Here is a 23,496-nt window from a genome sequence, read left to right on the forward strand (position 1 = left end):
ATAAAGTCAGTGGATGAGAAGTTGGTTTGCATGATGGACTAGGCTACGTTCACAACCCTTTGCAGTTTCTTGTGGTCTTGTTCAGAGCAGGAGCCATACAAGCTGTGATATATCTGGAAAGGATGCTTTCTATGGTGCATCTGTAAAATTGATGAGAGTTGTAGTGGACATACCAAATTTCTTTAGCCACCTGAGAAAGTAGAGATATTGATGGACTTTCATTCTGAATTACAGATACCAAAATCCCAGAATGTGATATACAGTTTAACATTTCCTGGTTCCGGTTTCATGGGCCCAGGAATATAAGTATGTGCCTCATTGTGGGAAGAAACATAACACAACGAATGGTTTAATATTCCCTTTACATTATTGACCTGTTTCAGGAACTTGCTCCATTAATTCAGTTTACTTTTTGAAGCTAAAATTAAGCCCAATACCAAGTTAAAGATCTGTACACAGAAGAAATGGAGTTGCGAGATCAATATACTTCATAGTAGTTACAAAAAAGTCTTTGTCCACCAAATTCTTCGGAGACTGTATTGCAGAATGTGCATCAATGAATGTTGTACAGCTGGGCATACAGTACAACCAGGAAAATCATCAAAGATTTCCAGTAGCTTACAAGCAAATGTAACTGTGAATGTTAGCACGCAATGATAAAAGAGAGGTTGTTTTTGGTTTCAAATTCAAGAACCGTAATCATTTGAATTCAGATTCTCAAAATTCAAATGCGAATTCAAAATTCAAATTCAAAACCTTTACATTTGCTAATGTTTTATTTATTAATTTACCTTTAACTAACTATCATTTTGATTGAATGATAGGGCTCATGTTACATTGTTGTGAAATTATAATGTAATTATAATTATAGCAATGGTGGAATTTTTGCAGGTTCCAACAGTGGAAGTGAGGAAAAGATCGGTTTGAAGACAGGAACCTCCGTTAATGATGCTTCCAAAAGGGCTGCAAAGATTGGACTGCAGCCTCCAGGCAGTACAGCAGCAAATTGCTGGAGTCTGTTTCCCGCACCTAAATCCACCGTGGCAAGCAGTGAGTATTAACATAGTTAGGATAAAATGTCTAAAACTTTCTACATGCAGTTTGTGTTCTGAAGCATTTCAGCCCTGACAAAGACCCTAATGGAATTGTAGTCTCCCAGAGATTGCTTTGAGCACCAAATATTCAATTGATTAAATTTGGGGTGGCATGGTGGCAGTAGTTAGCACTGCTGCCTCACAGCACCAGGGACCCAGATTCAATTCTGGCATCGGGTCATTGTCTTTGTGAAGATTGCACATTCTCCCAGTGTCTGCGTGGGTTTCCTCTGGGTGCTCCAGTTTTCTCCCACACTCCAAAGATGTGCAGGTCAGGTTGATTGGCCACGCTGAATTGCCCCTTAGTGTCAGGAGGATATATGGGGCTAAGGAGATAAGGCCTTGGTGGGATTGTTATCAGTATAGGCTCAATGGACCAAATGGCCTCCTTCTGCACTATAGAGATTCCATGAGTCTATGAAATGATCAGAAAGTATATAAGTTGGGAATATGTTCAGAAAAAAAAACACTGTGATCAATATTTTTTCCCAAATGTTATTTCATATACTGGTGTATAAAAAAAGAATGCAAACATTTCAGTCCCCACACTCTAGAGAGAGGTATCTCCGTATAGCACTGAGATTTCACTGTCAGTAGATTTCTATACTCACAAAGGCCAAGAATGATTTTCTCAAATTTGTACGAGTGCCGGAAGATTTCATTGTCTGAAAGTGCTTTTCTTATACCCCAGGAGGAAAATGAGTAATCATAACCATGAAGCTGGAGTTAATGCCCTGAAGCATATATGACTTAATCCTCTATAAATGCCATTCAGAAGCTGGTGCTATCTAACCATTCAAATATTGCACAGTTAAGCCAGTTATTAGCTAATCAATTGGTTTTCATACTCACCCAATTTTCATAAAATTCTAATGATATATTGGGCTGTAACTTCTAAGCTCCCCAGTATCCTCTTGGAGAGATGCACAGGGGAACCCCTCTCGGAACTTTACATGTAAGGTTTCCATGACAGTCGCCCAAAAGTGCCAATAAGCACCCTGCACTGGAACCATCTAAATATTTTTATTTAAATCACAACTTTGATTGGTTCCAACAGGGATACAGCAATAGTTACCCAGAAAATGTTAGAAGAATTGAAACCTCTTCTACCTTCAGGATAACAATTATACAGATCTAGATCAAACCCCTGTGGGATTCCCCCGCACCTCCATCTGCACAGGACTCAGGACTGGTTGAGTTGGGGTACCAACATCTTCTTGAGGCTGCTAGTCTTTTGCCTCTGTGTTCCAGATGTCTTGCATGGTCTCATGAAGACTGGTGGGCAGGAGTGAGTGATGTGAGTGTGCTGGGTTCCCAGATCTTCGAATGTGCTAGCTGATGGTGGCTGGATGAATCAGCTCGCAAACTGGGGCATTGCTGGCTCATGTATAAATAATGAGGCTGCACACATGGAACAGGACGCAGATTCATACCACTCTGGAATCACCTACCACTGCACTTTGAGAAAGAATGGAGAATTGCATCCAATATATTGGGAGAATCATAGCATTGGATTTTACAATCCCCAGTCAATGGGGTGGTCTTATCAGCTCATCATGCTGGCCAACTGGCAAAGCAAACCGGTAAGATCGCGAGGGAGGCGGAAACCGGGTTTGTGCCTTGTTTCTCACCTCTCGCAGTCTTACCAACCCTGTTCTGCCAGTGTAATCAACTTCACGCTCGGGAAGGCACGAGGCTGATTTGAATACTTAAGTTTGAATTTAAATATCATTAGTGAGCCCAGGGCCCGTGCCTTAAAGGCCTCACCGGGAGACATCCTCACATATGCCCCCCAATAATGTGGATCAGATTGATTACTTTGACACTGAGACTGGAAGCCATTGAGGGCCCCCAAATGGTTGGGGGCAGAGAGGGCAATGGCAAGCTGGCATTGCCAGCCTGGGACCCTGGCACTGCCTGTCAGGCACCTTGGCAATGCCCATTGGAGACTGGGCAGTGCCAAGGGGTGGGGCCTAAAGGGAGAGTAAGGGTAGAGAAGGGTAAGGGGTGTGGTGGAGCTTGAAGGGGTGGGACCTAAAGGGAGGCAATGCGTGGCACAGCCATCAATGTCGGGCGTGTATGGGGGCAAGATTGGCTGGGGTGGTGGGCGTTGTGAATGAGTGGGAAATCAGCTGAGGGAGTGGTAAATAGAGGGGCAATTGTGCAGAAGTAGTGAATAAGGGCTGGGGTGGGAATTCCAGCCTCAGAATTGTTTTGGTAATATCAGTGTGTTCAATGGCAGGGCTCATAAATTGTAGCTCTTGGCCTTCCTACTCACGTCCAACCTGTCTTCCATTTTACAGAAGGTTGGGGGACGCGTTGGACTGTTAGTTTATCACAGCAGAGGGAGGACCCATGCCATGTGGGAAGCCCAACAGGTGTTACTAGGCAAGCTGCTGTTTGACAAGTTGACAAAGTAACGTGGGTTGGCATGGGGGGAGGGGGAGTGGGTGCTCCTTTGGGAGTGCCTGCAGCTATCAGGCAGCATCTCAAGATCACACCCCCTTTTAGCCTCTTCCCCCAAAGCCTCTCAGACTTGGACTCCATCAGCTATTTACATCAGCGAGGCAGCAGCAAACCATCAGCCTCCTCTCAGTCTTAGCAAAGTGATGAAGGGTACCATCAACAGTGCTAACAAATAGTCTTTACTCAGCATTAACCTGATTTTCAGTCTGGATTCCACAAGGGCCATTCTTGATCTAAACATGGAGAAAAGAGCTGACCTCAGGGTGAGAGTGATGCTAGTACTGTTGCTGTACTGGAATAGCATCTGGTTCTGGACTCTTTAGTACTATTGCCAGAATATTTTCAGGGCCCATAGCCTTTGCCATATCCAGTGCCCTTGACCACAAGACAACATTTGACCAAGCATGGCATCAAGGTGCCTTAGCAAAAATGGCTGTCCATGCAAAATGTACCTGCCCCATATGGAGTTCAGCAGTTCAACAAGGCAGCTCACCACCACCTTCTCAAGAGCAATTAAGGATGGGTAATAAATGTTGGTCTAGCTAGCGATGCTTACATCTCTTGAATAAATTTTTTAAAAATCAAGATGATTATTTCCACCATACAACATTGCCCATGTCCAAGTCTATCTCAACCCTTTCTGAATCCAGTGCTTTCAGGGTGGCACGTGGCACAGTAGTTAGCACTGCTGCCTCACAGTGCCGGGCCCCCGGGTTCGATTCTCGGCTTGGGTCATTCTCTATGTGGAGTCAGCAAGTTCTCCCTGTGTCTACTTGAGTTTCCTCTGGGTGCTCCAGTTTCCTCCCAAAGTCTGAAAGATGTGCTGGTCTGGCAGTACTAAATTTTCCTCCATGTACCCGAACAGACATTGCTGGAGTGTGAGGACTCGGGGATTCTCACAGCAACTTCATTGCGGTGTTAATGTAAGCCTACTTATGATGAATAAGTAAATAAACTTTATAAATAATAATAAAACCCAACTATTACAATGTTCTCTTTCCTGGCATTTCACCTTCCTAAAGCTCCAATGTGCACAATATGCGGCAGCTCATATCTAGTCCTGTATTAGGTGTTCATTCAGCACTTTAAACAATACCAGCCCAAATTAGCTTACAGTCGACAAAGTATATTAAATTCAAAACTCTCATCCTCTTCTTCAGATTATTCCTCAGCCTTGCCTCCCCCTAGCTCTGCAACATCTTTTAGTTTACAAATCTATTCCTTCACCAATAAACTTTCATCTGACTGGCAACAGTAATGTAAGAAGACACCTCAAGGAGCTTAGGACCTCTGACTCTGAAACAAAACAATTTTTTGATACCCGTATTGATTTACATTTCTAATTTGCCCTAACATTTATTATTATGCAGACCTTATTTTTGTTTCATGTTACCAAGTCTGCTGTGAGATGCATCTTTGTCCCAGTGCACTGTCTGAAATCATATTAAAACGAACAGTTCTATAGGAATTGTTAAAAGCATTGCTGTTTGAAGTGCTAAATCAATGGTCCATGCCGAGTGGATGTAATTAGCTGTTTCATTATTTACTCTATTGCTTTTGCATCTGTTTACATTAGAGAGATCGCTGCACAAGCATTATCTTTGTTTATTCGCATTATCAAGGGATACCTCAATGGTTAGGGAAAATGCTGCATTCATTTTTTTATTGCTGATAACATCATAATTCTGCAATTTATTTCAAAGGATAAGAGCTTATAGACCCTACCACTCCATTGCAAATTAAAGTGGTTTCATGAAGACACCTCCTTTCAAAAACGTTAGCAGGTTATTTGATCATGAAGTGTATTGTAGCTGAGTCCGATACTCTCTTTATCCAATATCCATTGCCAGACATGCCGACTTCCTTAAAATTATTACAATATTATTTCTCAGTAAAATGAGGCCTCTCTTGCGGCCTCATGAAAGAGCTTAAAATCCTGACACTTTTGACAAGCCTGACTACTGGTATCATTGCTTCTGTTCATGCGCCTAGCATAATCATTACAACAGACAACTCTGAAATAAAAGCAGAAGATTTTGGAAATATTCAGCAGGCCAGGCAGCATTTGTGGAGAGAAACAGAATTAATATTTCAGCCTTGTGACCTTTCATCAGAACCTGAAACGTTAACTCTGTTCCTCTCCCTATACATGCAGCCAGGCCTGCTGAACATTTTCAGCATTTTCTACTTTTATACCGAATTTATTAGCAGTATTAAGGATTATTAGCAGGAGCAAGATTATTACCTAACAAATAAGGGAATGGCATGGCTCAAGTGCTATCCGGGAACTCCAGGAGACATCCTGTGTTCTAAATGTCTATTCGTACAGGAAGTGTCATCAGTTGCAGCAGCTTGAACTCTGGGTTTGGAATTTGAGCAGCAGTTGGGGCCATTGCGAGGCACCCATGAAGGTGAGAAGATTGTAAATAGCACATTTATATATGTGGTAAGCCAAGCCTTTGTTATCACCACAACATCATATTTCCACATGGCAATCTGTGTCTGTAACTCATCAAGCTTATTTTATCACACTCCATTCACTCACATTCATGCAGAAAAACCCTAATTTAGACTTCATTACTTTCTCTCTTATTCTTATCTCATCTGTTAGCTTTAATTTCCTACCTGAGTACCATCTATCTCTCACAGTATTCTTTGCCATGGGGCATGGGGACTGGCTCAGGGGCAGATGGGACATGTACAGGCTGGATGGATTGCACCTAATTTGAACGAGGTTCCGTATGGGACATTTTACTAGTGTTAGCGTGAATGGGCGAAACGACCACTACGGACTCGGTGAAGTTCAATAACGGCACTGCTTCATTTTCTTTTTACATCGACGGAGAAGCACAGTCAGGACATACAATCGGACTGTCCCAAAAGTGCTCTAAAGACTCCCCCACAACGGGCTACACTTATATCTGAACTTCGCATTTCAAATGCTAATCCTTTATTTACAGTATTTGACTTCAGCCATCCTGTTTCGATGTTTTCGAGTGTTGGAGCAATTGTTTTAAGTGTGTGTTAATCGCTTTTGCCTGGTTGGTTATCAATGGTCTAGAATCTCTGGGGTTTGAAGCATACGTGTGTTATTGATCTCAAGAGTCTTGAGGGACCAGGGACGTTTCCTTAACTGTGTTAATTTTAGGTGTCTCCATGGGTTGTTTGACTGGTTTAGAAGTGCTGATTTTGATGGGGTGGGGATGTGTTCTTTAATTTAGTTCCTGTAGGTGCCATCCTGTCCAATTTCCCTTATGTGCTAGCCCTCATCTGCATGCTCTTGCCTACTGCTCAGTGTCTGTTACTTTGTGATTTTAGTGGAGGGCTCTGAGGATAGCTTTAGTTTGCTTCCATTTTGTGTGCCCAATTTTATAAAATTTGTTGTCCGATAACACTAGTGCTGTTGGAAGGATTTAAACTAACTTGGCAGGAATCTGGGAACCAGGAGATCATATCAGGGAGGAATACCAAGGTGCAAAGAATACTGTGAGAGATAGATGGTGCTCAGGTAGGAAATTGTAAGCTAACTGATGAGATAAGAATAAGAGAGAAAGTAATGAAGTCTAAATTAGGGTTTTTCTGCATGAATGTGAGTGAATGGAGTGCGATAAAATAAGCTTGATGAGTTACGTACATACATTGCCATGTGGAAATATGATGTTGTGGTGATAACAGAGGCCTGGCTTAAAGAAGAGCAGGACTGGGTGCTGACTATCCCTGGGTGCGAGGTGTTCAGCAAATATAGGACAGGAAGAAAAGGGAGTGGGTAATGATATTGATTAAGGAGAGCACTGCAGTATTGGAGGATGAGGATGTCCCAGAGGAGTCAAGGACAGAATCTATTTGGCTACAACTAAAAAACAACATAAGTGAAATTATATTGCTTGGTGTAGTCATTGCTACCTGTCACACTTGGACTGGGGTTAAACAAGGTCGTGTGATCACCCCCACCCTGTTCATCATTCACTGACCATCATCATCATCCAGCTCATCCGAGATGACCCACCATCCGGTGTCATCCATTATCATCTGGATAGGAAACTTTTCAACCTTGGTCACTTCTGGCAAAAAGAAAGTTGACCACCATGGACATTCACAACCTTCATTTTGCATGATGGCTTACTCTGTACAGGACATGCAAAGGACATTTGATCTTTTCAACATCTCCTATAAGAGGATTAGCCTATCTTTAAACATTGCCAAGATGAAGGTTGTTCAGCAATCTTCCCCAGGCCAGACGAACATCCCCACACCATCCATATAGATGGGGTGGTTCTGGAACATGTACAACGTTTCCAATATCTTGACAGCCTCCCTCAATGGAGGTACAACATGATAATACACTGCAAACATTTGGCACCGCACCTCTCCCCCACACCTTCCACAGTGATGTGCTATGATTGCAGTACGTGTGTACCATCTAAAGGTTCATAAAATCCCCACAATGCCATTCAGCCAATCGAGTCTGCACCGACCACAATCCCACCCAGGTTCTATTCCCACAGCCTCACATACTTACCCTGCAAATCCCCTAACACTAGAGTCAATTTAGCATGGCCAATCAACCTAATCCACACATCTTTGGACTATGGAAGGAAACAAAAGCACCTGGAGGAAACACACGCTAACACAGGAACAATGTGCAAACTCCACACACACAGTGACTCAAGGCCAGAATTGAACCCACGTTCTTGGCGCTGTGAGGCAGCAGTGCTAACCAGTGTGCCACCATGCCATCCTGCCCTGCCACAACTTGGCATCCTGAGTTGGAAAGATATCATTATCCCTTAACCACCACTGGGTCAAAATCCTGAGACTCTGCACACCAACATTACAGAAGCACCTTCATCACAAAGACTGCAACACTACTAAAAGTAGGCCCACCCAACACTGCCTTCTCCATGAATTAAGGGTGGAAAATAAACCACGTCTTGACAATAACATCGAAAACCATATTAACCACATTTTAAAAAAGGTTAAAATACATAAGATATTAATGCACAAGATGTAGGAGATTGCAGTGGAGAATATAAATGGTGTCAGATTCTCACTATTTGTATTCAGAATATAAAGCATTGATATTGGTACTTTCAGCTTTGGTTCCAATATAATGATAGTGAACAGAACGACAAAAGGCAAATAAAAGAAAATAAGCGCTGTAGAGAAATTCTCCAGTGGCCACTAAATTCCATGACAATTTCCACAGCCACACAATTGCGGAGAGTATTAGGGTACAGGTTTACAGTGAACTGTTACGCAGTTTAATTTTATCAGAAGAGGTTGCTATGTGTTGGTTCAATTACCATGCAAATGAATGAGAATCCACTTTTACAAATATTACTTTGTGCTTATATTAAATATTGGTGCAACAATCCTTTATAATCAAACCTATATGAACTAGCAGTGCACATTGCATAGATTAATGGAAATAAGTGCTTCTGGCCATATATAATTAAAGTTAGGAAATTGCACTTTACTATTGCATTAGAGGCAGTGACATAATTATATTGAATCTTCTAATGCCTCCATTAAATTTTGGCAAGGAACTTTGATACAATTCACGTAATATTCCAAGTTCAAATATCTATTTGGACACTAGCTTTCATCACAATTCAGATTAATTGATTCTAACTAGATTTCCCTGTGTTTGACCTAGCAGGCGACAGAATGATTTAGTCCCAGGCACCCATGATAAGCTTGCTGGTATGAGATTGACACTCGAGGGCTATCCTTCACTCAAACTTAGATTTCTTCTGGCAGAGTGGTAAAGTACCTATTCAGTACTCTCTGGAATAGTGCAGCTGATATCGGAAATGTGCCTGCATGGGAAATTGTGGAATTAAGTGCACTTTTTAAAAGTACTCATTCTAATTAAGCCTGGAATTTCATCCTTGAGGTGGGTCTCGGGAGTCAGAAAACTCCTGGCTTGGCCTGTCTTCCTTGGAAGAAAGTGCCCACAAGGATGGGATTTTCAAGACACGCATGAAGAGATCAGACAGGCCAGGGAGGAGAGGTGTCTGACCATAAGGAGTTGACACAGTAAGAAGTCTCACAACACCAGGTTAAAGTCCAACAGGTTTATTTCTAGCAAACTCCACTAGCTTTCGGGGCTCTGCCCCTCCATCAGGTGAGTGGGGAGTTCTGATCACAAACAGGGCATATAAAGACACACATTCAGTTTACAGAATACTGATTAGAATGCGAGTCTTTACAGCTAATAACTGACGAAGGGGCAGAGCCCCAAAAGCTAGTGGTGTTTGCTACAAATAAACATGTTGGATTTTAACCTGGTGTTGTGAGACTTCGTACTGCGTTAAGCCCAGTCCAATGCCGACATCTCCACATCATAAGGAGTTGACCAGGCATGCTGGATTCAGCAAGTCATTGGAAAGGCATTTACCTCCTGGTCCAACTGTCGTTTGCCTCAGTTTAGCTGTTGGGTTTCCCAAGGCCTGGGAAATCTTCCTGGACAGAGTCACATTTCAAGCAGTGAATAAAAATGAGGCCCTCAGCCTCACTATAGTATCTGAAGCGTCAACCAGCCTCCTGGGAGAGGGTTTGCTGCCTCCGACAGGAATGTGAAGAAAAATAGATCAGTGGAGATAAATGTGGGTCTCTTACAGTCAGAAACAGGGGCATTTATAATGGGGAACAAAGAAATGGCTGACTAACTGAATACATACTTTTGTTCTGTTTTCACAAAGGAGGACACAAATAACGTACAAGAAATGTTGGAGAACTCGGTGTTTAGTGAGAGAGTGGAACTAAAGGAAATCAGTACTAGTAGGGAAATTGTGTTAGGGAAATTGATGGAATTGAAGGCCAATAAATCCCTAAGCCCTGATAACTTATATCCCAGAGTACTTAAGGAAGTGACCCCAAAAATAGTTGATGCACTGGTGATCATCTTCCAAGATTCTATAGATTTTGGAACAGTTCCTATCAACTGGAGGGTAGCTAATGTAACCGCTCTATTTAAAAAAAGGAGGTAAAGAGAAAACTGGAAATTATAGGCCATTGGGTAGTGGGGAAAATGCTAGATTCCATTATAAAAGATTTAATAGCAGAGCACTCGGAACACAATGGCAGGTTTGGACAGAGTTAGCATGGATTTACGAAAGCGAAATTAAGCTTGACAAATCTACTGGCATTCTTTGAGGATGTATTTAATAGATTTGATGAAGGAGATTTGGTGCTTTTTAGGCTGATTGGTGTCAACAAATTGTCCCTAAATTGGGTCTCCCTTAATCTGGCGCACATATAATTCTCTAAATTTGCACTCCTTCATTGTAGAGTCCACTAGAGGTAGACAAAAGTTGTCGGTAGAAAAAAGACTTGAATAAGGCACTCACTGAGTGTTAAAATGGGTGGCGCAGGCTTGTAGGGCCGTAGAGCCTGTTTCCTGTGCTGTGCTGTTCTTTGAGAACCAGTAGACGTGGTTTATTTGGACTTTGTGAAGGCTTTCAACAAAGTCGCACTTAAAAGATTAGCATGTAAAGTGAAAGCATGTGGGATAGGGAGTAGTATATTGAGATGGATAGAAAACTGGTTGGCAGACAGGAAGCAAAGAATAAGAATAAATAATGTGTACAGTTTTGGCCTCCTTTTTCTGAATGTTATGGTGAGGTTCTTAGGATCCCAGATATTTACAATATATATTAATGATTTAAATGAGGGAACTAAATGTAATATCTCCAGATTTGCAGATGAAACAAGGCTGGGTTGGAGGGAAGCTTTGGAAAGGATGCAGAGATCCTTCAGTTTGATTTAGCCAACTGAGTGAATGGGCAAATGCATGACAGATGCAATATAATGTGGATAAAAGTGAGGTTATCCACTTTAGTTGGAAAAACAGGAAGGCAGATTATTATCTGGATGGCTATAAATTAAGAGAGCGCAGTGTGCAACAAGAGCTCGTATACCAAACGGGTTAGGTAAGCATGCAGATGCAACAATCAGTAAAGAAGGCAAACGGTGGGCCCTAGTTGACCATTTTGATTCTAAGTGCTGGACGGGCTTGAAACTGGGAGTGTTTCAGGTTTGACTTTTAGACCCATTCTCAGGTGCCTCCTTACACACACTGCCTGAAAAAATATCTGCAATTCCGAATCGTGCTTCAGAAGCTTGTGCACAGGGCTTAATGCACCCAAAATCCTGCAGCTCCGATTGGCATCTCCAATTGCACATGCGTGGAAAAGAAAAGATAGAATGTAGATCCCTTATGACATCCCTCCCAGGCCGGATAATGCCTCACCCTGGCCCCCACAGACATTGCCTCATCCCCACAACATTACTGACCCTCTTATTTCCCAGCCCTATCACTCAGACCGATTGGGGGCCCTTTCCCTCTTCCACTGATCTCAGGCAGAGTGGCAGCGAACCCTCGTTCCCCCCTCACTATTGTAGGCAGAGAGGCATGGGACTTCCACTTTCCTCTCACTGATCACAGGTTGGCAGGGGACTCCCCCACCTCTCTCAAGCAGAACGCCATCGGACTCCGCCCCCACCCCTCTCCCCACTGATCTCAAACAGAGTGTCGTTGTACAGTCAGCACTTACCTTCACACTAACTGGAACGCCCAAATTGGATTTTGTGGAGCAAGTCTGTTTTGCGCCAATTCAGGATAGGCGAACGCAGTAGTAAAGGCGGAATACAGTCCATTAAGTCAATTTAAATGCGTTTAAATGGCCATCGTGCCTGTTTTGGCACAATCCCAATCTCAGCCATTTTCAGGCCTTGGTATAGGGGGAACTGGCGTGGGGGCAAGTGCGGATCACGCTACTCACCTCACGCCGACTTTACCAAGTTTTTATGCCTGATGATAAAATCGAGACTGGTACGTTGGCCTTCAGAACGTGAGGATTAGAGCACATGAGTAGGGATGTACTACAGCAATTATACAGGGCCTTGGTGAAGCCACACTTGGAATATTGTGTGCAGTTTTGGTCTCCTTATCTGAGGAAAGATGTCCTTGCTATAGAAGAAGTGCAGTGGTGATTTACCAGAACTGATTCCTAAGATGGCCACACTGGTGTATGAAGAAATTGAGTTGGTTAGGATTTATATTCAGTGAAGTTTAGAATTCTGAGAGGGATCTCATAGAAACCAATCAAATTCCAGCCGGACTTGAAAGGGTAGATGCAGGAAGGTTGTTCCCAACGGTGAGGGAATCCAGAATCAGGTGTCTAAGGAAATGGGGTAAACCATTTAGGACTGGGATGAGGAGAAATTTCTTCACCGAGAGAGTGGGGAACCTGTGGAATTCACTACCATAGAAAGTAATTGAGGCCAAAACATGGCAGAGCAGGCTTGAAGAGCCAAATGGCCTACTCCTCCTCCTATTTTCTATGATTCTGTGACACAACCTCATCCCACCTCTTTTAAAAACCAGAAATGTGTGGACTGAAGGGGGATCATGGATCAGGATTCAATCTTTAATACTTCTACCCTCCCCACCTGAGCCAAATCTACCCCTTTTCTGGGGTTAGAACTCCCTCCATTATGTCTAATGTGGCTGACCAAGATCATTCAAGGATTAAGCTGGATCTCAGTACTTCCAATCCTCCAGTAAGGAACTCTCTTTTCTGCTACCACAGCTACAAGCCCATCAACTCATTAAGAGAACTTCAGTCAAGTTTACAGAAAGTAACACATCGAGCTTAAAGTTTGATCAAATTCCTCACATCTGGGACTGAGATGTAAATTGTACTAATCAATAGCTATCTGAGTTGTTTAGTTTAATTTAGTTTTCTGGCATCTAATTTGGGATTATAGAAGTAAACAGCAGTACCCAAAATTGTTATTTTAATCTATTATGATTACTGATTTTCTTCAAAGTATTGTAGATTTATTTAATTGATTTCTTGGTATTGACTGCCTCTTAAACATGTTTCTTTCAAAAGGAACAAAAACAGAAATATTTTTGATTTTTAATTCTGTGTAAAGCAATATGTGAATTATATCAGGAAATATGCATTTCACATTTAAAATTTTCTATTTTTGACATTACTCTGTGAATCTGGCTTGGCAAACTGCCAAAATGCATTCCATCTTAGCAGAAGATTGGATATTTGTATCCTGTGGCTGTCTTTTACTGTGACTGGATTGCTCTATTTTGTGAATGATAAGACTATGATGATAACATTATCTATTTGATAGCTTGTAATGGAGTAGAACTGGCCAAACATACAGCTTGGCCAGTGGTTGAGATCACCCATCCTGCAAACTGGAAATAATACTTCAAAGTTTTAAGTAGAGATGGAGAAAAATAAATCTGACTGTGTAACCTTACAAAATGATAACATTTGCATACAAATACAGTGTTGGTTCATCATCATTTCCCTGAGAGCATCATTTGAAATAATTTAGAACATAACATAAGAAATAGGAGCAGGAGTAGGCCATCTAGCCCTTCGAGCCTGCCCTGCCATTCAATAAGATCATGGCTGATCTGTCGTGGCTCAGTTCCGCATTCCCGCCCTCTCCCAATAACCCTTAATCCCCTCTCTTTTCAAAAACCCATCAACCCGCGTCTTAAAAATATTTAGCGAGGTAGCCTCTACCACTTCAACGGGCAGAGAATTCCAGAGATTCACCACCCTTTGAGTGAAGAAGTTCCTCCTCAACTCCGTTCTAAACCGCCCCCCCCTTTGTCTTGAGGCTGTGCCCCCTAGTCCTACTGTCCTTTCTGAGCGGGAAGAGTCTCTCCACCTCTATCCTATCCATCCCATTCATCATCTTATATGTCTCAATGAGATCTCCCCTCATTCTTCTAAACTCTAACGAGTACAAGCCTAGTTTATTCAGCCTCTCCTCATAGCTCAACCCCCTCAACTCCGGCATCAGCCTAGTAAACCTCCTCTGCACTCCCTCCAAGGCCAAAATATCCTTGCGTAAGTACGGCACCCAAAACTGCACACAGTACTCCAGCTGCGGCCTCACCAATGCCCTATACAGCTGCAGCAAGACCTCCCTACTTTTATATTCAATCCCCCTCGCTATGAAGGCCAGCATCCCATTCACCTTCCTGACCACCTGCTGCACCTGCAAGCTGGGTTTTTGCGACTCATGCACAAGGACCCCGAGGTCCCTCTGCACCGTCGCCTGCTGCAGTTTTTCGCCACCATTTCATGGTGGCACAGTGGTTAGCACTGCTGTCTCACAGCGCCAGGAACCTGGGTTCGATTCCCGGCTTGGGTCCCTTTCTGTGTGGAGTTTGCATGCTGTCTCCATACCTGCGTGTGTTTCCTTCCCATAGTCCAGAAGACGTGCTGGTTAGGTGCATTGGCCGTGTAAATTCTCCCTCAGTGTACCCGAACAGGCACCGGAGTGTGGTGACTAGGGGATTTTCACAGCAACTTCATTGCAATGTTAATGTAAGCCTACTTGTGACTCTAATGAACTTTAAAACAAAATTGCACTACAGATTCAATCTTTGAAACTACTGAAAACATTGCTGTGAGGTTTTAAAGATGTCCAAAGATTTCTCACCTTCAAATGGGATAATTGTTTAGTTTGTGTGGCTTATTGCCTTGCAACCCTTTGCTAATCCCTTTAAAAATATTGCCAAGCACCCTGTAAGAAAACAAAGTGACATTGGTTTATAAAAAGATTTTTGCATATGACTGGTTTGAGTTACAGATATGCCCTGTGTAACACAATGAGAAAAGAGATACTGTCTAATAATTTAATTGTTCAAACTCCTGAAATAGCAATGAAGAAGGAAGCACAAAAAGATCATGACAGTCCAAAACCTGTGACTTCATCGCCCAAAAGACACGTTACACCTGCAAGCAAACTTCACCCACCAGGTATGTGTATGTTTATGTTTCAGCATATTACTGGAATATTAAAACATAACAGTGAATGCAGCAGACATGTGGGACATGTTCAGCACTTGTGTTCAACATAACTCTTTTTCTAGGTACAAAATGTTTAGTTATAAAAACTAAAACATTGTTAACATAGGGACATGCCTAACAGGTACAGTAATTTAGTTTCTTCACATTTTATAGTCAAGCAAATTACTCATTGCAAACGTAGGTGAATTAAATGCAATCACTAAGCCTCATGTAAATCTGCAAGTTTATATTTGTCTGTTCATTAAATTTACATTTTAATGCCCCAACAGCTGTCTAATTATCTATGTTACTGGCACTATGATGCCTTTCACTCTGATACATCTCGTAGCTCATTAAAATACATATCATTTCAAACATGTGATTCTCTCCCAGCTGATCTTCAATTACACTTCTCATCTCATAGCTTCCCACTATGGGGAAATCAGAGGCATTCTGGTGGCTCTCAGGTTACAACATCCACTGAATACTCTGCCAATTACTTGGGCTGCCTCCAAGTAAATGTGGAGCTCACTAAAGAAAGGGAGCTCATCCTCATCATTAGAAATAGTGGCAGATACATGAGTGATCTGTTTTGTGTGCCAGCATTTTTGCCACCTTCTTCAGGGCCATGAATTCTCAACAGGGAAGGCTGAAGCAACTCTGTCATTACATCTCGCCAAAGAACCACTGGAAAGCAAGACTTACACTTATATAACAGTGGCTATTTGAATCAGCCAATGAGATATCTTTTGAAGTATAACCATTGGTGTAAAGTAGAAAACCTAGCAGCCAGTACGTGCACAATTAATTCCCACAAACAGCAATATGATAATGAGCAAGTAATCTGTTTTCATGTGATGTTGATTTAGGAATAAATATTAGTGAGGGTACCTTGATAACTTCCCTGCTCTTCCTTCAACAAGTACACGGGATATTTTACATCCACCCTAGCAGACAGTCACCCAACATTTCACCCAAAGGACTGCGCCTACAACACTGCAGCACGCCCTCAGTGCTGACATCAGCATTGATTTTTGTACTCAAGCCCGTCAGTGGGACTTGAACACAGAACCTTGTGAGTTGGAATTATAGAACCCTTACAGTTCAAAAGGAGGCCTGCACTGACAACAATCCCATCCAGGCCCTATCCCTATAACCCTGTATATTTATTCTACAAGTCCCCCCTGACACTAAGGGACAATTTAGCCTGGCCAATCCATCTAACCTGCATATTTTTGAAATGTGGGATGAAACTGGAGCACCCAGATGACACCCATGCAGACACGGGGAGAATGTGCAAACTCTACACAAACAGTCACCCAAGGCTGGAATTGAAACCAAGCCCTTGGCACTGTGAGGCAGCAGTGCTAACCACTGTGCTACCCAGAGGCATTTAGAGGCAATGTCGCTATCAATTTTGCCACTGCTGACACAATGGCTGGAACTTTACTGTGCCACCCACCATAGGAAGCAGACTGGGCAAGAGGTGGACCATGGAAAGATCCGTTGACCTGGGGTGGGATTTTACTGTCTCGGTACGAGTGAGGCCATAAAATCCTGCCAAATGTGTACACTGTAATCAATATTACGAGCTTTCCACATTAGCCAGCTACATAATAGGACAGGCCTCCTGATTAATACAACTCAATAAATATCACTTTGCCAGAAAATTGATTTCATCATCCGATGATAAATTAGTAAAACTCCAGTTGGACTGTTTTGCCCTGTTAAACCTGCTTGTGTAATCTGCTCAAAGCACTATGAATCAGGAGCATCTATTCCAAATTAGATGGGACACTTTTTGTATTTTTCCTTTGATCACACGACAAGAAATAGGGAGAATAAGTAGAAGTGTTGTTGCTGAAGAGTTTTTACCAATCAACTCGAGAGTGATGTTGGAAGAGAGCCAGGCGTGGTTTATCTGTCCAATTTCTTGACGAAATCATAAGCTGGGAAAGACAAGAGGCCTGATTCTCCCAAAAAATTCTAAGTGCTGAATTCGTGGGAAAACTGGTATAACTCACGATTGTTTTTTCAGTGGGAGTTCAGACTCCCACACTCTATGCAACGCAGAATGTCACAATCATGAATATCATTAAAAGCTCAGGAGGCGGGGCCTATCCACTCCTGAGTCTGACGTTCTGGAACTCTGCGCATGCCCAGTGGCCCCGGTCTGTCAGCTGGCCAGCCCAGGACCCCCACACTGCTGCCCCTCCAACCCTCTGCCCCTCATGGTATGATCACGGCCCCCATGACCATTCCGGGGCTCGTCCTGACACCCCGTCCCCGACCCAGAATGTCACGATCTCCAGCACCACCTCCTCCAGCAGTGACGATTCCCCTGACAACCCCCCACTACCCTGACAGACCCCCCACCCCCACCCCCACTCCTCTCCACCTCCACCCCCACCCCTCCAGCCCTGACCAATCCCCATGCAGAGTGGCAGCAGGACCCGCCACCCTTACTGATCACCCTATAGTAGGCCCTGCCCTCTTGACACTGCATGACGCCCGTTGAACATTGCCAAGGTGCTCCCTGGACATGGACAGTTTGCCCCTTGGGCAATGCCAAGGGACACAGACTGGCACTGTAGGGTGTCCATGCCCAGGGGAGACAATCCCCCACTACCTGATCCCCATGGGGGAGGGGGCGAATGCCCCCCTTTCACTCCAGCGGGCATTGGGAAAGCATGCATGAATCCCGCAAAATGGCCGATACCCAGTTCGACACTTTAAACAATTAGCGTGCCATGATGGGAGAATTCACCCAGGTGAGATGTGCAGATAATAGAGGAGGATTACAACAAAACATAGTGAAGACATTAGTAAAGTTGCAGAGTGGGCAGAAACTGGCAAATGAATTTCAACATATTCAAGTATGAGGTAGTACATTATGGCAGCAAGAAAAAGCCCTATACTGCTTTGAAAATAAGCATTTAAACAGTATAGAGGACAGAGGATTCTGAGGATACGGGTACATGCATCACTAAGAGTAGTGCTGTACGGTAATAAGGCCACAATGAAAATTGAACAAAGTGCTAGAGTTTATGAGGGATAGAATTGAAGATCAGGGAATTTATATGAACTGAAGTTAGGTTGAGCTGGTTTTTGCCCCAATTTGAAGATGAGAATATAGAGGCAGACAGGTGCATGATTTCAGCATTTACGGCCCAAGCCATTTCCTCAAAGCAGAATTGGAGACAGAAAGGTTACCAGTCTGCAAGCAGCAATATGTTTGACACCAGTTATCAGATGTAGATGGGGATTTTCCAGTTGGCCTGTGGCCTCTCTGCGGTCTCAAGGACTGGCTAATTGCTTGGAGTCAGCCACCTGGGAAGGGGTCTGAGCTTCAGGCCAGCTTTGAGGCCCTGCCTATACATGTGGCCATAACTGCAATGAAGGCTGCCATGCGGAACAGACCTCATTCCACAATGGTGGTTTGGCAGCCATAGCCATCATTTTAATTCAAAATGTTGAAAAGTGCTGAGAAGGTACCTCAAGGTAGGACCCCTTCTCTCTACCCTTTCTTCAGTGGCCGGCTGCAGCTTCATCCATGCTCCTATCCAGCTTCAAGAGCCATCCCCCCAACTCCATCCCCATCTTCGATAATTGGCGAATCTAGGGAAAGTCACTGCTGCATACTAGCAATGAAGTGCGAGGTCAAGACCCTCATTTGACTCTGACAGCTTAGTCCCAAATCAAAACCTAAAATCATGCAATTAGTTGGACCACACCTGGAGAACCTGAATCCAATAGAAAATTCAAAATAAACTTCCTCACCCGTCGAGTGGTTAGAATGTGGAACATTGTACCACAGCTGGGGGGAATAGTAGATATACTGAAAGTTTCAATATAATCCCAACAGTGCACAAGGAGGCCATTCAGCCCATCAAGTTTGCACTGACTCTCTGTCAGAGTATTTTTTTCATTCATTAGTGGGACTTGGGCATCACTGGCTGGTCAGAATTTATTGCATATCCTTAGTTGCCCTTGGGGGGGGCAGATGAGAGTCAACTACATTGCTGTAGCTCTGGAATTGCATGTAGACCAGACCAGGTATGGATGGCAGATTTCCTTTCCTAGAGATCATTAGTGAACCAGATGGGTTATCGTGACAATCAAAAATCGTTTCAGGGTCATCAGTAAATTCTAATTCCAGATATTTTTTATTGAATTCAAATTCCACCATTTGTTGTAGTGGGATTTGAACCCAGGTCCCCAGAACATTAGCATCTGGATGTAGAGATAATACTACTAGGCCATTGCTTCCCCTCTTAACCAGGTCCTCTCCTCTGCTCTATCCCTGTATCCCCACATCTTTGGACACTAAGGGGCGATTTAGTATGACCAATCCACCTAACCACCTTTGGACTGTGGAAACACTCAGAGGAAACACAAGCAGACACAGGGAGAATACAAACTCCACACAGACAGTCCCCCGCAGCCAGAATTGAACTCAGGACGTGGCACTGTGTGGCTGCAGTGCTAACCACTGCATCACCATTCCGACCCTAGAGGGTCTTCTACTTGGTGAAGCCAGATATGTGGAAGAAAGCAATAGGTAGAATGCTGCTGGGACCAGATGATAGGAAGAGGGTGTGTATGCTGCAGGAAGCCCCAAACTGGTTATCATGGATGAGATTCTGGTGTCACAAGCTTTGAGGCAGCAATGGCTGCCACATAGTTTGGAATGAAAGCTTTCGGCTGCATGGAATCCTGGAATTTTTTTCTAGTGGTGAACACAGCCTAACAGGCAGATCTTTGAGTCTTGTTCCATAAAAGCCAGTGCCATATTCAACCTCAGGACCCTCACAAATCTTCCTCACCGCCCTTAAAAGTACCCCCATCACTTTCACTAATCCCACTGCCCTTAAAAATCCTCCCATCGCTCTCACTAATTCCCCTCCCCCACATCGTTCAACCTTCATAACCGGGTCACAATGGGAAAAGGTTGAGGAAGTACCTGAAGTAGAATCAGCAGCATGGTCTTGTTGGGCTGAATAGCCTTTTTAAGGACTGTACTTATTCAATGACATATTGAATTCTTAAGAACATGTCTCATATGAAATGCCAACGATAACTTTCTTGACCACTTTTTCTTGCTCATTGAATGTGTTTTTCTCCTCTGCACTTCTCAAAAGGTTTTCAATGTTACTTAGCTGATACGATGCAAACTAAAATTCAGAATGGAATGCACAGCTTCAAGGTGTGTGATTTAATTATAATGAAAGAAAATGATTTTCAAAACACATTCAGCAGGACTACTCTTTATGGTGCCTGCTGTTAAATGTGAGAACCGTATCAGACAATTACATTAATGTATGATCGAGAAGATTGCTGTAAACTGACAAGTTATATTTTGCACCAGGAATTTGATAATTGAACATACTAATTTCTCTTTGCAGTTCTGTAAAACAAAGGCTGCTAATTCAAAGAATTGGCATGTTCATGATCAACACTGAACATTTTGAATTCTTTGCCTGTGTTGTATTGAAATTAAAACTATTATCTAATGTTCTTGTGCCAAGGATGAAGTCATGTTGCTCTGTGAAGCTTGTACTATGCTGCATCCATATTTAGACAGTTATGTTTTGACAAACTATGTGCAAGGCAGTTCAACATGACCTTTCACAGAGGTGCACCTAGAAGAATTTTACTTCATAATACAAAATACAAAAAATCATTGTAAGTAGATATATTGGTGTTATTGCAATTATAACTGAAACTTAGATAACCCTGATTTTGTTTCAGATTACAAGTGCTGCGCTGGTGCTATTCTTAATTTCTCCTCTTGTGCTCACAGAGTACATCCATCTTCTGACATGTTTCTAACGTTACGTAAGGAAGTTTAGGATCGATTGTGATCATCTGCATGGTTTTGCACCATAATGCTCGTAACATTTTGACAGATTGCTTGGAAAGAGGGGGAGGATCAGATTTGGAGGCAAGGAAATGAGAAACTGTAGAAAGTTCCACGGTTAACTTTTCTGGTTAGTACATCTCATTAGAGAACTGCCGTAGCAGCTAGAATTTTCTGCTCACCACCCGGTATATTCTGGGAGAGAGCAGCGTAAAATAGCGTGGACGGGATTCCCTCAAGGACTCCGCCTGATCCAGACCTAACTTTACAGTGGGATAGGCAGGGCCTTGGAGTGAGGAGGGGGTGGAGGAAGCCATCCCTTGCCCTTATTAAGGCCCTTAAGTGGCTCTTAAAGTTGGTGGGTGCCGATGACTGAAGGTGGGAAATTGAAGAAGTTGTGACCTTCAATCTCGGGGGGGAAAGTTGGGAGGAGGGTCACCTCAATCAGAAAGCCCCTCCAGACTTGGTGAGCCCTTCCCCCAGGGACCTGGAAACTCCATCCCCCACCACACACACACACACACACACACACACACACACACACACACACACACACACACACACACACACACACACACACACACACACACACACACACACCAGTACACCTTGCATGCAGTCACTGCAGTGTGCCTGAAGCTGGGACTTCTGTCCAAGTGAAGACGGCAGTTGTGCCTGCTGCCAATCAATGTCCATTTGAGTATGGAATGGCAGTGGACCTGTCAGAATCAGCGGGGAAGTGTTCCCAAGTGTTGTCAGGCTGGCTGTCTGCATGGGATTGAGCCTGATCTTTCAGACTTTTATGGATTTAAGAGTTACAATAAACAAGCAAACCAGTATGAAACTGAGATGTTTGAGAACCTTCCACACACCTGACGAAGGAACACCATTTCCTAAAGCTTGTGGGTTTTCTATCAAATAAACTGGTTGGACTTAAACCTGGTGTTGTGAGACTTCTTACTGTGTAATGCTCAGGAGGGCAGCTGCACTTTGGGAGCCAATGTCTCCTTTCCCGTTAACTCTATTCTCAGATTGTTAGAGGTTCAGATTTCTGAAACCCCAGCTTTTTAAATCAATCACTTCAGCCTATCAAGGCGTTCATTAGAAGATAATATTTTCAGGTCAGAAAAGAATCAGTTGTTACCCTGCAGTTTAGCAAGATATCACAGATGTGTAATCTGGCCCTGTGGGAGGCTGCTGTTATATTATAGTTATATTTTCATTAAGCATCAATACTCACGTACAAAGATTGTTTAACCTTTGACAAAAAGCTTTAATGTAATCTAGGCAAAGCATATAAAAATATTTTTACTCTCATTTATGGAAAGGACAACACAGGTTTAAAAAAAAATACATATTATGGCCCCTACACTATAATCAGTTGTGATCTTTGCCATAATTATTAGGATAAACCATGGATAAGTGAGGAAACAAACAACTCCAATCAGTGAGAAGGCATTAAGATAGATTTTTGATCTGCCTGCTGCTCACACCCCCCTGGTTTGAAACGGGTGTTCCATTTTGTTGATGTGCGAAATCTTCCAATCTAGAGTCTATGTCCTTGGTGGGCGGGAAAGTGGATGATTCCTGCTGGGTGTCGAGGGAGCTGAACGCCCACAACCTTCTGTGTTCAGCTCACGAAAAGCACGGCGAGTCTCATGATGCAGCTGGCAGGAATCACCCACCACTCTGTTACCTCACGAGGTCAAATATCCTGGCAGTGTATCTTAATTGGCACCCACACAGCCAATTACTCAATGAAGGCCAGGAGCTCCACATTACTTCCCAGAGACCTTGTGGCCACAACTAGTCCTGGAGAAGCTGACATATGTGGACAACCACATCCCAGAACAAATGAAGGTGCTTCAGGCAATAGCTTTCTCTCAATTCTAGATAAGAACACCACCATGTGATACACCTGTGGTTGAACCAATGCTCACATTGGCAATGGACATTATTCAGCCAGCATCTTGACATTCCTGAGGCCCCGCTGCCTCTTGCTGCTCAAGTCCTGACTCCTTTCGGCCTGGTGCCAACCTGCAGTGGAGACTTCATCTCTTCATTCAGATGAGCACCATCATCAAGGCAGGGTTACATCATCAGCACCTCAGTGGATCTGTGAAAGGATCGGTGATATATTTAGTGAGCATGTCCCGTTACGTGTTTCCCTATCAGCAGGCCGATGCTAAGCCCTTTGCCTAGCCTCCGCTTAGATCTGTGTGGGCTTTACTATGGA

The 23,496-nt window shown here is 43.3% G+C and overlaps 1 protein-coding gene across 7 annotated transcripts in view; it reads left to right on the forward strand.

Annotated features, from left to right (window-relative positions):
• Positions 1-23,496, forward strand: part of LOC145349086 (microtubule-associated tumor suppressor candidate 2-like) — a 453,839-nt gene that overhangs the window by 329,156 nt on the left and 101,187 nt on the right. For all 7 annotated transcript variants that reach the window (XR_013888055.1, XM_080197409.1, XM_080197414.1 and 4 more), the window contains 2 exons: positions 892-1,050; positions 15,272-15,370. Coding sequence is in view for 6 of the 7 variants with exons in the window: in XM_080197409.1 (XP_080053535.1) it covers positions 892-1,050; positions 15,272-15,370 (258 nt within the window). In the remaining variant the exon portion in view is untranslated. The remainder of the gene's footprint in view (positions 1-891; positions 1,051-15,271; positions 15,371-23,496) is intronic.

Source organism: Carcharhinus amblyrhynchos, chromosome 10 (genome assembly GCF_965287045.1).
Source record: "Carcharhinus amblyrhynchos chromosome 10, sCarAmb.v2.hapA, whole genome shotgun sequence".
NCBI lineage: Eukaryota > Metazoa > Chordata > Chondrichthyes > Carcharhiniformes > Carcharhinidae > Carcharhinus > Carcharhinus amblyrhynchos.